Here is an 11893-nt window from a genome sequence, read left to right on the forward strand (position 1 = left end):
ATGTGATTATAAATAGAATATATAATTGGGAGTCGTATGATTATATGTGAAATCACTTTTTAAGCTCCCTGGTTTTTGAGACTCTTGATTGTCAGATGGTTAAATAAAAGATGTTTATGATTTTTTGAGAAAAATTATAGCCAATGGAGTAACAGAGAACTACTGAAACCCAGACATTACAACGGGTTTCAAATATAATCAGACATCTATTAAATACTGAATTTTTTATGTATTTGAAGAAAATCTTGGCTATCAATCGTAACTTTAAGAAAATGTGTATCTTGTAAAACCAAGTTATCAAATCCCTTCTTGGATTTCTCATCCATTGCCTAACCTCCTTGTTCTAATTAGTTGATAATCGGTAAACCCGAAACAACCCGAGGGCATTGTAATACGCATAATGTTTGCGGCTTTAGGCCTAGGGGAATCTTCATAATGTGATGAGACGCGAACATTCAAATCAATGCCGCGTCTAATTGTCCGTAATTGTTGCCCATGGCGTGGGCACACCGCAAGCGGCACATTAGCTAATTACCCACAAGAAGGCGGTGGGTATCCTCTCCACGCCCTACTGAGCTCAAAATTTACCTACTGACCGTATCATGCCTTACCAGTCTCATCCGGAAACATCTTTCTGCACCGCCTTGTGGTGGTTTCATGGTTTTGAATGAAGGTCATATTGGTGGGCTGGGTCTGTCTATCGATGTAGAGGCACTACTCGAGTTGCAGCCGATCAACGAAATGCCGATAGAGTTGTTCTTCCTGTTGAAGCGGTTACTGCCAAACTCTTGACCAAGTTACTGGGCAAGAACATTACCATAAGTTTGCATTCAATTGGGGCTCGTGACTCTAGACTTTAACAAGGAAGAACGCTATTGTCGAGTGCCTCGACTATCAGATACCCATTACTCAGCTAATGGGACCAAAGAGAAATGGAGATATGCAAGCAGAAAAACGAGATTGAAAAGCGCCACCTACCCGTGATCTCAATATGTGGTTAGGTGGACGGTAGACAGACTTAAACTTGTTTTTGGATCAATCGATAGGTATTGACGAGACCAATACATTTCCGAAAATTGCTGGCGCCACAGGCTTGTGCGGCTTGTGAGCGTTTGATTGGGCGTGGCATATTTGAGTAACAAGCTTACGCTGCGTACAGGGCTACGGAATCTAAATCTGAGATCCCACTTCTCTATATTTGATAGTTTCTGAGATATCCGCGTTCATATGTACGATTTTTTGAAGTTTGCGGGCGGTTTGTGGGCGTTAAAGTAGGCGTGTCACATTTTGGAAATAAACTTGCGCTGCGCAGGAATCTCAGGAATCTGCATGCTTAATCCCAACTTTCTAGGTCTTATAGTTTTCGAGATCTAAGCGTTCATACGGACAGACGGACATGACTAGATCTTCTTGGCTAGGGATCCTGATCAAGAAGGTATATACTTTATGGGGTCGGAAACGATTCCTTCTACCTGTTAAATACTTTCCGACGAATGTGATATACCCTTTTTCTTTAGAAGTAATAATATATAAATATGTTTACCATTAAGAGCGCTAATCACGTTTTGCAACCTTTTCATTTGTAAGCTGTTGAGGAAAATATTTATTGCTGCAATGCTTAAGTCATAATCTGACTGCGTCAATCCGCACAATTTATAAAGTGTTTGAGTTTACTTTGCTCTTTGATAGGTACCGTCACTTGTTTTCGAAGAGTCAGGGTCCGGCAAAGTGACTGGGTTCCATTTTGATGCCAATGACTGTCAACAACTTTTGACATTTTGCAATTTATCTGCTTACACAGCAGAAATTAATGCCACAAGTGGAAAACATTGAAGCTGGTTCAAGGTAATGAGCAGTTGGAAGGGAACACCGGAACGGAAGAGAAGATACTATAAAAGCAGAAAATGGAAAAGCAATCCTTGTTGTTGACATCCAAGCTTTTCTTTGTTCCCCTTTCTTTCAAACAGAAAAATGGGTATTTATCAGAAATTACCACAAGGTTTTCGGAAAAGACGTAGGCAAATTTCAATGGCTTGGAAGAAAAAGAAAAACTTTGCCACCAACAAAGACATGTTCTTATATAATTCTTAATGACAATAAGGTAAAAAGAATGGGAAAGTATAAAAACAATGACATAACTAGTAAACAGAAATATAACCCTAACCCTTATATTTGACCTAGAAATATTCATTATGACAACTTGGTCAAAGTGAAATTATATCCTGAAGCCTAATTACCACCGAGATGGCAGTGAAAGTAATGACAATACCATTGGCCTTGCCACGGTCTTGGATTTGCAAAGAAATGTTTACTACCAGCCTTTGAAATAAATGGGCTGGAGGAAAACTTGCTAACCAACCATCGCAAGTTCCCACGCCCAAAGAAAGTTTATTAATTGAGCCTATTAGTTTGCTTCTTCTTGTTACAAGGAAAGACGTGATGAACATTTTCCAAAGCCATTTTAAACAAGCAAGACTTTATGGAATATTATTTATTCTTTACCAAAGATTTAAAAGTATTTGTAAAAGAAAAAAACGCTCTAGTCAAGTTCTTAGAATATAAGACTTAGATTTATTATCTGTAATAAAAGGCTGTAATGTTTCATCTATGAAACATGTTTGAAAAAGAATAATTTTTTTTACATCTAATACTCCAACTTTTAAAAGTTCGACATAAAGCAGGCTAGATGAATATATTACATATTAAAGACACTACTATGTAAAAATGGAACTAAGAGGTCCAGTTTCTCGAGTGTCGGTTAACTTTTCCTCGACAAAAAAGTTCCTGCTAAAGAAATGTGATGGCTAACTCCGACAGAAATCACAAAGCATAATAATATTAAATTTTATAATCCCGAAAGTAAGCTTATGAAATAATCCAAGCAATCCCTGTGATTTCGCTAAGCAGCTCAGTTCAGTACTTAACAGCACTTTGAAATTGTTTCTAGTTGAAATAAATTAATGGAGTCGGGAAAACCTATTTGCTTTTACTACAACTTTATCTAGTCTCTAACATTATCAGGCAGACAGATATCAGAGACTCAAGAAACAGGTCCTTATTCGATTTATAACAATAACCTTATTACTTCCGTTTTAAAGATATATTAAGGGAACTAAAGGACATAAGTGGTTTCAACCTACTTTTAAATTATTATGCCTCCCATATGCCTCCTAGCTGTTAATTCCAGGATATTCCTTAAAAGAGCATTTCAAACGCTGGTCTTGTGGTGTTTGCTCAAACATTTTGCTGGGCAATCAAATCAGCAACAGGACCTTGGGGCGTGAGAAGACTGAAGGATTACCCAAGCAGATAAGGGGATGCGGAGCGGCCACAGTTCGTTGATTTTGTTACAAATAATTTAAATCTATGTCAACATTTGGAACGCAACGCGATAATAATTCATTTTTGCTTTTCGCCGCAGCTTCGTGACAGCTAATCACTAGAGAGAGACAGCAATAGGCAGGCAGACAGAGAGAGATAGAGCGGCTGACTGACGGACGGAAAGGCAAATAAAAATGGACACTGACAACCATTTTGAAAAATGGCGTCATGGCTGCCCGATTTCCGCCGGCAAATGAATTTTCCCTTCTGACTTTGCCGTCGTTGTTTTTGTGCTAATTTAACGTCGCTTTTTTCACTAGGCGGTTAAATTAAAAACATCATAAAACCAATAGGACGCTTATTATGACTGGTCAAAAACGAGGCCTTTATCGCATAGAACATAAATTTAATACAATTTGCCATCATGATTATTGGTGTGTGCACATGCGCGACGCCATCAACATCAACGGCAATTGTTTATTTGCTCCGATAAAATCGTTTTAATTTCATTAGTTTCCTCTTCAATGTGTGTTTTGTTGCCCGAATTCCTCATCCAGTCAGCGCTTAAAAAATAGGCGTATTGTTCGCAGTTCTTATCTGTGACAAATGTCAGACATTCGATTTAATCTTAACTGTTTAATTGTTTTGGAAATCGTTATGAATCGAATTAATAATAAACATTATGTTGTAGTTGAGGCTTTTCACATAAAGGTATGAAAAAATGTATTGCTGAATGGCCGTTTATAATACGGATTTTATATGTAAACTTAAAAGCCTGATTTAATTAGGAAAATACATTTTACATAATAAATTGTTCGATTGTAATTTAAGCTTTTAGTAAAAAGGTCTAAAAAAAAAGAGTTTCTGAAAGCTTGTCTGACATAATTATGAAATTTAATAAAAGGTTTGGTTCATCATTCAATGATTATATGTTGCGATTATTGAATGCTCCCTGAAGTGGACCTATTATTTGGATAAAATACTTTGTTTCAATTTTATTGTTAGAATTACTATACAATAAAAAGGCGTAAAAAATCCATAGAAGCTGCATTTCCCCTCCAGATCACATTTTAGCAGAAGACAATGTGCGACTTCAGCTTCATGTTTGGTAGTTGTCTTGAAACCTTAGGGGTCTGTCTATGAAGCAAACAATGCAACCCAAGAAGACCCAAATAACAACAACAGAAAAGATATTATACTTCGGAGCACATGCATATAGAGTCGACTCTGAAAGTTATAATGAATGGAAATAATGGCGCCGCAGGTGAATAATCCAACACCATGTTTGTTTTAAAGCGCATTGTAGTGACGCAAATTTTTTCTTCCTTTCAAACCTGTCTGTTTTATATCCAAATTTGCATTGTTTTGTTTTAAGACAATGGGCAAAAATATCACACTGCCTTTTAATTTTTGTTTCTCTCCAATCCTGTCGGCATTTCAAAATCAGTCACAGACGCGATTGCACCTGACAGCACAGCAGGAAAGATATTTATAGAAAACATTTTAATTAAAACATTGAACATTATCTTCAGTTTAAGCTTGACTAACTGAAAATAAATAGATTTCTACATGGCTTATATTATATGTTATATTATTAAATGTAACAAATTTATAACAAAAAAATGCGATAGACAAATTGCAAAATAAATATTTATTTTAATACGCTATTTAAATGTATAGCCACAAGTCTTCAGCTATTTGTATAAACAAAAAGCACAATGGTTATAAGCTGGGAATAATTTTTTGCCGATTTTTTCCTCGAAACCTGGGCAGATGTCAAGAAGGATAATGAGCCTAGATTTGGGAATGCGGAAATGCCAGTGAGCTCGGTATTTGCAAGCGGGAAAAATCAGCTTAAGGCGTGCATGATATTTGAATATATATGCATAATTTATGCGCTCCCCTTTTGGGTTCACAATGACTTAAAGATGGAAATTCGCATTTGACTAAGTAGTAGGAAAGCCTATGGGATTTTTATAACAAATTGAAAAGCATCACAATAAGAAGTGGCAAAGTGACACAGACTAAATGCAGATTATTTCTTATTATGATTGCATATTTATTGGGCCAATATTTTATATAGAAAACACTATAAACATAAATAAACTAATGAGCTTACAGAAAAATGCTTTTGAAAAACAAGAGGGACTTATACAATAAATAGTTCTGTTTTTTTTTTATTAATAATATCCCTATGTCAGGTGATGTTTCTAAACAAAATGTTGGTTGTAATCGATTTTTCAACATTTTCGCTGACAAAAAAGAGCGGCCGTTAACCTTGGCGAAATCAATTAAATGTGCAATTTTGAATTGTCGTGAGTGTTATGAATATTCACGAACTATGTGCCACGAAATTAATATTTAAATAGTTTCAATATAAATGTGTCCCAAAGCTGGTGACGCCAGGAACTCCAGCCGCTAAGGTACTTTAGCAGGAGCGGAATAGGTCCACCACCGAACCGGAAAGTATTCAGCCGGAAAGAGTTTGCTAGAGAGATACATACCTACATATATAGACGCCCATGGTCCTCGTCTAAATTAACAAATGAATTATTTAGTGCCAACACTTGTGTGGGCAATGTTTGGATTAGAGCTATGTGAATTAGGTGCGAATGACCAGGAGGGGATTACCCTAAATGCGAAACTGTGTAATTTGCCTAAAAGCGTTGACCCTCGGGCAGCTCTTTAATATCGTGTTTATATTAGGTTATCTTCATTGTGTTCTTCCTATTTTGTCTTTATTAAGAGTCGCTTTAAATACAAAGAAATAAATACCTGTTTAAGATTAATTAGTATTAATAAACACCATTCAAATATAATTCGTATTTTATTATCATATTTATTATAACACATCTGATTACATATACGCAAAACAATTATTCTTAAAATTTCACCCAATCAAACAATAAAAAAATACAATTTTTCAAGTATGCATAATTTTTTGCAGCTTAAATCTAATTCTGAAATCAGATACCCAAACTACAATTAAATAGATGTGCCTTACTTGTTAGCTGAACTCTATTAAACAGACATCGGATATAAGTCTTGCACTACACATAATATCCAATTTTAAATTCATTTGAAAAAGTCAGAGTGAAAAACTTTATGCACCTGTGCCCGAAGGTTTTGGCTTTGTTTGTTTGGAGTATGATACATGTTCTTTTTATATTTCTCAAAACAACTACGACAGCAGTATTTTGTTTTCACCGCACCTTTCCTAGAGATAGATGTCCGTTGAGCAGCTGTTGCCGAGCAATCCCAGTCCAGTTTCTGTTCCAATTGTGTATGCTAAACGTGTCAACAAGGCAGCTCAACACACTGCAATGCAGATTTGTTACTGGGTAATTTTATTAAATGCGGTCGAGATCGAAACAGAAATTTGGGGTTTAGCATGCACTGAAAACGATGAAGTTAGTTAAAGAAAAATGGTATAGCACTGCTAGCGAGCAACGCGGTAAAGCCAGTTATCGTAATGAACATGAAAATCGCCAGGACACTTCCGGCCAACAACTAGAAAGGCGGATGAGAGCTCAATTTATTTGTCAACTCCAAGTACTTACGAATTGGAAAGGTCTTATATTGCCCCAGCCGGCAACAATTAGGTTTGCGGGGCAGCTCACGGGTAGCAAAAACTGATTGTGCAGTGCGGTGGCGAACGGCAGGGCAAAGCTAGCTCCCTGTAAGTAGAGTAAGTAAAATATTTACAGAAAAAATCTAGCTCTCATAGTTCTGTGGGTAAGGTTTAGTGATTCAAAAATCATATATCAACTCAATTGTAGTTATATATGGAAGGATACATTTTGTGATTTGTTCCTAATTTGCTGACTGCTTATTAAGCAGATCACGTTTGAAAGTCTTTGGACAGGGACAGCAATATTTTTTAGCAGCCTTGAGATTACTTTGGCGTTTTTTAATATAAAATGCTGAAATGTATAACCTAAATGAAAAAACGTGCAACCCAGGAGAACGGATGGTACCAAAGATGAAATGTTTTCAATTTAAGAAGCAATCTCAAAATAGAGATACAAGTGGTCTCGAGAAAACTTACATTTCGATTTTGATATTATTTTGATGTTGCCTAACGATCGAGAGAACCTATCAGAAAGATTTTTTCTGTGTGTATCCACTCCTAAAGTATGCGGCTTAGTATAATTTTATTTTAAAAGCTGGATCACAAATCCGTGGTGATATCTTTGTAGGAATATAACTCACCCCTCTTGAGATAGTGGGAAGAGCTATCCTCGCCACGGTAGAACCCGGTGATAGATTAGTCAGCAGGGTTCCGAACAGGGCCCCGGCAATGAACTGCGGCCCATCCAGTTTAGGTTCGTTGCTGCCCATGGACTCTGCCACGAGGGCAATAAAGCCGCATGTCTGGGCACAAAAGATGCAGCAAACGGCGGCGCCCAGCATGAAGATATCGGCCCAAGGAGTATTGGTATTCACCGCCTTCCAGCCGAGAAGTGAGGGAGCAGTGCCCTCCTTAGTCGGCCGGCGGCAGACGTAATACCTGCAGAATAAATAGTTGGCCGGAAGCGCGAAAAATAGAATGGCCATGCCAATAACCGCGACGGAGTAACCCGATTCAATTTTAAGATTTATATCACCCCAGCCCCTAAAGACTCGCGGCTTGCGTGTGGCAACCAGTAAGAATGTTATGATTATCAGTAATAAGACCAGTATGGGATATACGGGCCAGGGCCCCAACGCCTCCTTCCTGTCGGCTATGGTCTGCTTGAAGCCCGCCCTATTTCCATCCAGCTCTGCCAGGTCTCGTTTCACACTGCCACCGAAAAGTCCGAGGAAGAGGATGTGAATCCAAAGGACCATTACAACCAGCCCCAATATGGTCGGCCCCGCCATAATCATCATCATGCCTGAAGTTCTAAAAAATCTGAAAAAAAACAATATAGGTAAGTCTCTCTTAAAAGCGCCAAGTTTAGAAATACCCCCAGTAGGCGTCGACTATGGAACCGTTGGGATTCACGAAGGGGGAAAGACAGGCAGCTATGGTGCCGGTATAGCAACAGGTTAGATAAATCCCGATTACAGGACGCGTGGGATATGGCTTCCTAAGGACCAGATTAGCAGATTACCTTAAATTGGAACAATATTATAAACGTAGACTCACGATCCAACCTCGTAGGGTTTTTCATCAGAGTTCATTTTCACAACGCCAGCCTGGAAGGTATACGAATTGTGATTATAACTAATTATAGTTGAGATATTGATTGCCTACATTATTGTATTCCGTTATCACCGCCTGGGACACTTTCATCCAAAAGGCAGCGGCTAATGCTGGGTGCACCAAGAAGGCAACAATAAAAACGACACCGGTCATGAAAATCTGAAGACTGCGGAATGGATATCTTTAGTGATGGGTTTCCTTACCTAAGATCTTACCGTTTCAGACTGCTACCAACAATGGCGATAACACACATCGCCAGGCGTTCACTGAGCCTCGCACTGTCCATCATAATGCCCAGGAAAACAGATCCGTACACCAAGAATATTAGATCGCTGTAGTAGGAGGTTCCGACCTGGCCAGAGGCCGCAATGCCCGCAATGGGTATGAATACGATGTAGATAAAGGCTACCGCTCCTCGAGCCATTAAATTTAGGATATAGAATATGTAAAAACATAATGATATGTACAGGAAGCGGAAAACCTGCAAGAGAGAAGTTATTTCGAATTTTAAGGGGTTCTCCACAGTCTTACCAAAACTGGATGTCCGATTAATATAGGTCCAAGTATTATAGGTATGAGCAAAATGAGAACACCTTTATAGTGGAATTTACAGAACAATCTGCGGTCATCTTGCTCCTCGTATGGAATATCGCCAGGCTTGTAATCTTGGGTACTTGTGGAAAGGAAAGTCTTTTCTTAAAATTCTCTTTTTCCCATTAACATACTTACGCTGCCATTTTGTTCAACTAGTTTAGTTTTCTCTTAAATTTTATTTTGTTTCGGGTAGTTTTAATGTTTGACATTGAAATGGTTGCTATGATATATGTATGTATGTCTATAAAAAATGAGTATTTCTATATTTTCAGTAATAAATAACTATTTTAAGGTCCACCTAGTGCTTTAGAAATATTGAACTAATCGTCGGAATTTTTTATTGGTAAAGTTTTTTCTTAATAGCCAAGTTAACTCACGTAGTAGGTCAAGAATTCTGCACTGACTTATAACTGCGACGCGAACAGCGGCAGGGAATTTAGCCAATAAAAACTTTGGTCGGCAATGGTCGGTGAAAAGTCGGCACCGAAGACACAGAGACGCATTGTGCTCTGTGGGTCGATTGCAACTTTGCGGGAACACGTGGCCCGTAACAACGCGCCGTCGTCGGCAATTTTGCGTGACTACTCACCGTTCTGCTTCGTTAGTGCCTGAGCAGAAGTAGAAGTCCCCTCCAGATAATGTTGAATTATATATTTTACACTTACGGGGGTGTTACGGAGACCGCTTAGCGCTGAATCTGGGTAAATTCTTACTTACATCCAGGGATCAAAAGTTGTGTTGCGGGGGTGGGGGGATATAAGAAAAATTTGGTTTTGTAGAAATAAAAAATTTGGAATAAAATAAATATTACGTATACTTTCTTAACCTAGTGGGGGGGTCTATTCCCCATACTCTCCATGGATCAACGCATTTTTACATCAATATAAATTCAGCTCCAAGCGATTTCCTTGCTTATACCATCCAAGATCAATATGTATAAAATATAATAAATCTTACAATGAACTTTAATAGCCAGCATATGAGAATTATGATATTATTAATCTAATTAATATAACTTTAATACAACATTTATAAGGAAATTCACAATTTAAGTTAAGTAATCCAGAAACAAATATTATATATTAATATTTATGCAGGGTCCTCTTTTAGAAAAGATGACGCTGACTTAAATAGTATGATGATATGCTTTATTCACATTCGACTGATTAACTTAGGTTTTACAAAAATATACGTGTGCTTATGAACTGTACTTTGCGAGATTCTGGCAGCGAGTGAGTATGGCGGTGCGTTGCCACTTTGCACTCACGTTGCAACTGGGTATCGAATATAACTTAGGAATATCGAGTAACTTAGGAATATCGAGTACAGAAAGGGAAAGATAATAGATCAGTAGGTGAGACCGCTTCTAGTGGTCCTTGTCTCTCCAGTACCGCATCCCACAATCGGCCCTCCTGACGCAGGATTCGTCCCGAATGCCTTCATGTACTCTGCGACGGTTGACGTCTTATAAGGCCCATCACCTTCGCCTACCCTTTCAACTTCGTATCTTCCATGGTTTGCTACTTTGACTACTTTATACGGCCCTAGGTACTTTCCTTTCAATTTCAAACCAGTACCATACTGGGTGCGTTTAATGGCTACCAAATCGTTTAGCTGGAACTTCTTTTCGACCTTTCTTTTTGAATCAAAAGCTTTCTTGTTCTCCGCTTGGATACTCTGAATGTTCTCCCTTGCTTCCTTCCTTAGTTTGTCGCGTTCATCATCTAACTCTGCAATCAAACAATCCTGTATCAACGACTTGAGCTGGACATCTCCTATGATACGCATATCTAGTCCTGTTAGCAGTTTGAATGGTGAAACTTTGGTACTCCTTGGCTCAGTGTTGTTTATGATCTGCTGTACCTTACCTACATGCTTATACCAGCACCCTGGGTTTTCAAGGCTTAGTTTTGAGAGCATCGGAACAACTATTTTATGCATGCGTTCTACTTGTCCGTTTCCCCTTGGTACGCCTGTTGCACTCAGCAAATGTTGGATCTTCTCCCTATCGCAGTACTCCTTGAACAGGTGGGATGTGAATGCAGATCCACGATCTGACACTATCCTATACGGATTTCCAAAACAAACAGCCTGGCGCTCCAAACAAGTCACTACTTCATCAACCCCTGTGCTTCGCGTAGGATACAACCATACGTACTTGGAAAAGGCATCTACAATTACGAAGATGTGATTATATCGTTTTTTGGTTAACTCCATCGGACCAACATGATCGACATGGTATGTGACGAGCGGCTTGTCTCCCTTGTCTATTGGTGTAAGGAACCCTTCTTGCCTACCAGCCTTCGCATTCACAAGGATGCACTCTACGCAGCTATCGACCACTCGCGCTACTTTCTCTTTTAGCTTCGGAATGTAGTACGACTTCTCAATCAAATCCTGAGTTTTCTTGGATGAGAAATGTCCCTGCTTGTGACTGTTTTGGATGATTTCGGTTTCCATGAGTGAAGGTACTACTAGCAACTCTTTGTTAGGATCCTTGAACAGAACTTCGTTCACGATGTAGAAGTCTTCATAGCCCTTGGTCTCAACGACACTTTTGAGCACCTTCGTCCACTCATCTAACAGCTGTGCTTCCCGCAAACGATGAAACAAACTGTCAGTCAACGTATAACATGACACCCTACTCAACGCATCGACATGTCTCATCTTCGAACCTGACCTGTGTTCTATTTCGTAGTCGAAATCTTGTAGATACATCGCCCATCTAGACACTCTGAGCGGAATCTCTTTCTTCTTCATGGTCATGGTAAAGGCGTTACAGTCCGTAAT

The 11893-nt window shown here is 38.7% G+C and overlaps 1 protein-coding gene across 4 annotated transcripts; it reads right to left on the minus strand.

Moving 5' to 3' along the window:
• Positions 1-6391: 6391 nt before the first annotated feature.
• LOC108009261 (protein I'm not dead yet) lies at positions 6392-9328 on the minus strand. Of its 4 annotated transcripts, none has more exons than XM_017073468.4 (9): positions 9239-9328; positions 9041-9182; positions 8725-8990; positions 8561-8675; positions 8453-8502; positions 8271-8393; positions 7534-8215; positions 6882-6998; positions 6392-6717 (listed from the first exon to the last, which is right to left on the minus strand). In XM_017073468.4, exons 1-9 carry the CDS (start codon positions 9244-9246, stop codon positions 6619-6621), a joined length of 1602 nt encoding a protein of 533 aa, XP_016928957.3. In that variant the 5' UTR covers positions 9247-9328; the 3' UTR covers positions 6392-6618. The 4 variants fall into 4 exon arrangements, with proteins under 4 accessions (XP_016928957.3, XP_065724986.2, XP_036668671.3 ...); XM_065868914.2 differs by having other exon boundaries at positions 6652-6831; XM_036812776.3 differs by lacking the exons at positions 9041-9182; positions 9239-9328 and having other exon boundaries at positions 6652-6831; positions 8561-8668; positions 8725-8835.
• Positions 9329-11893: the final 2565 nt, after the last annotated feature.

Source organism: Drosophila suzukii, chromosome 2L (genome assembly GCF_043229965.1).
Source record: "Drosophila suzukii chromosome 2L, CBGP_Dsuzu_IsoJpt1.0, whole genome shotgun sequence".
Classification (NCBI taxonomy): Eukaryota; Metazoa; Arthropoda; class Insecta; order Diptera; family Drosophilidae; genus Drosophila; species Drosophila suzukii.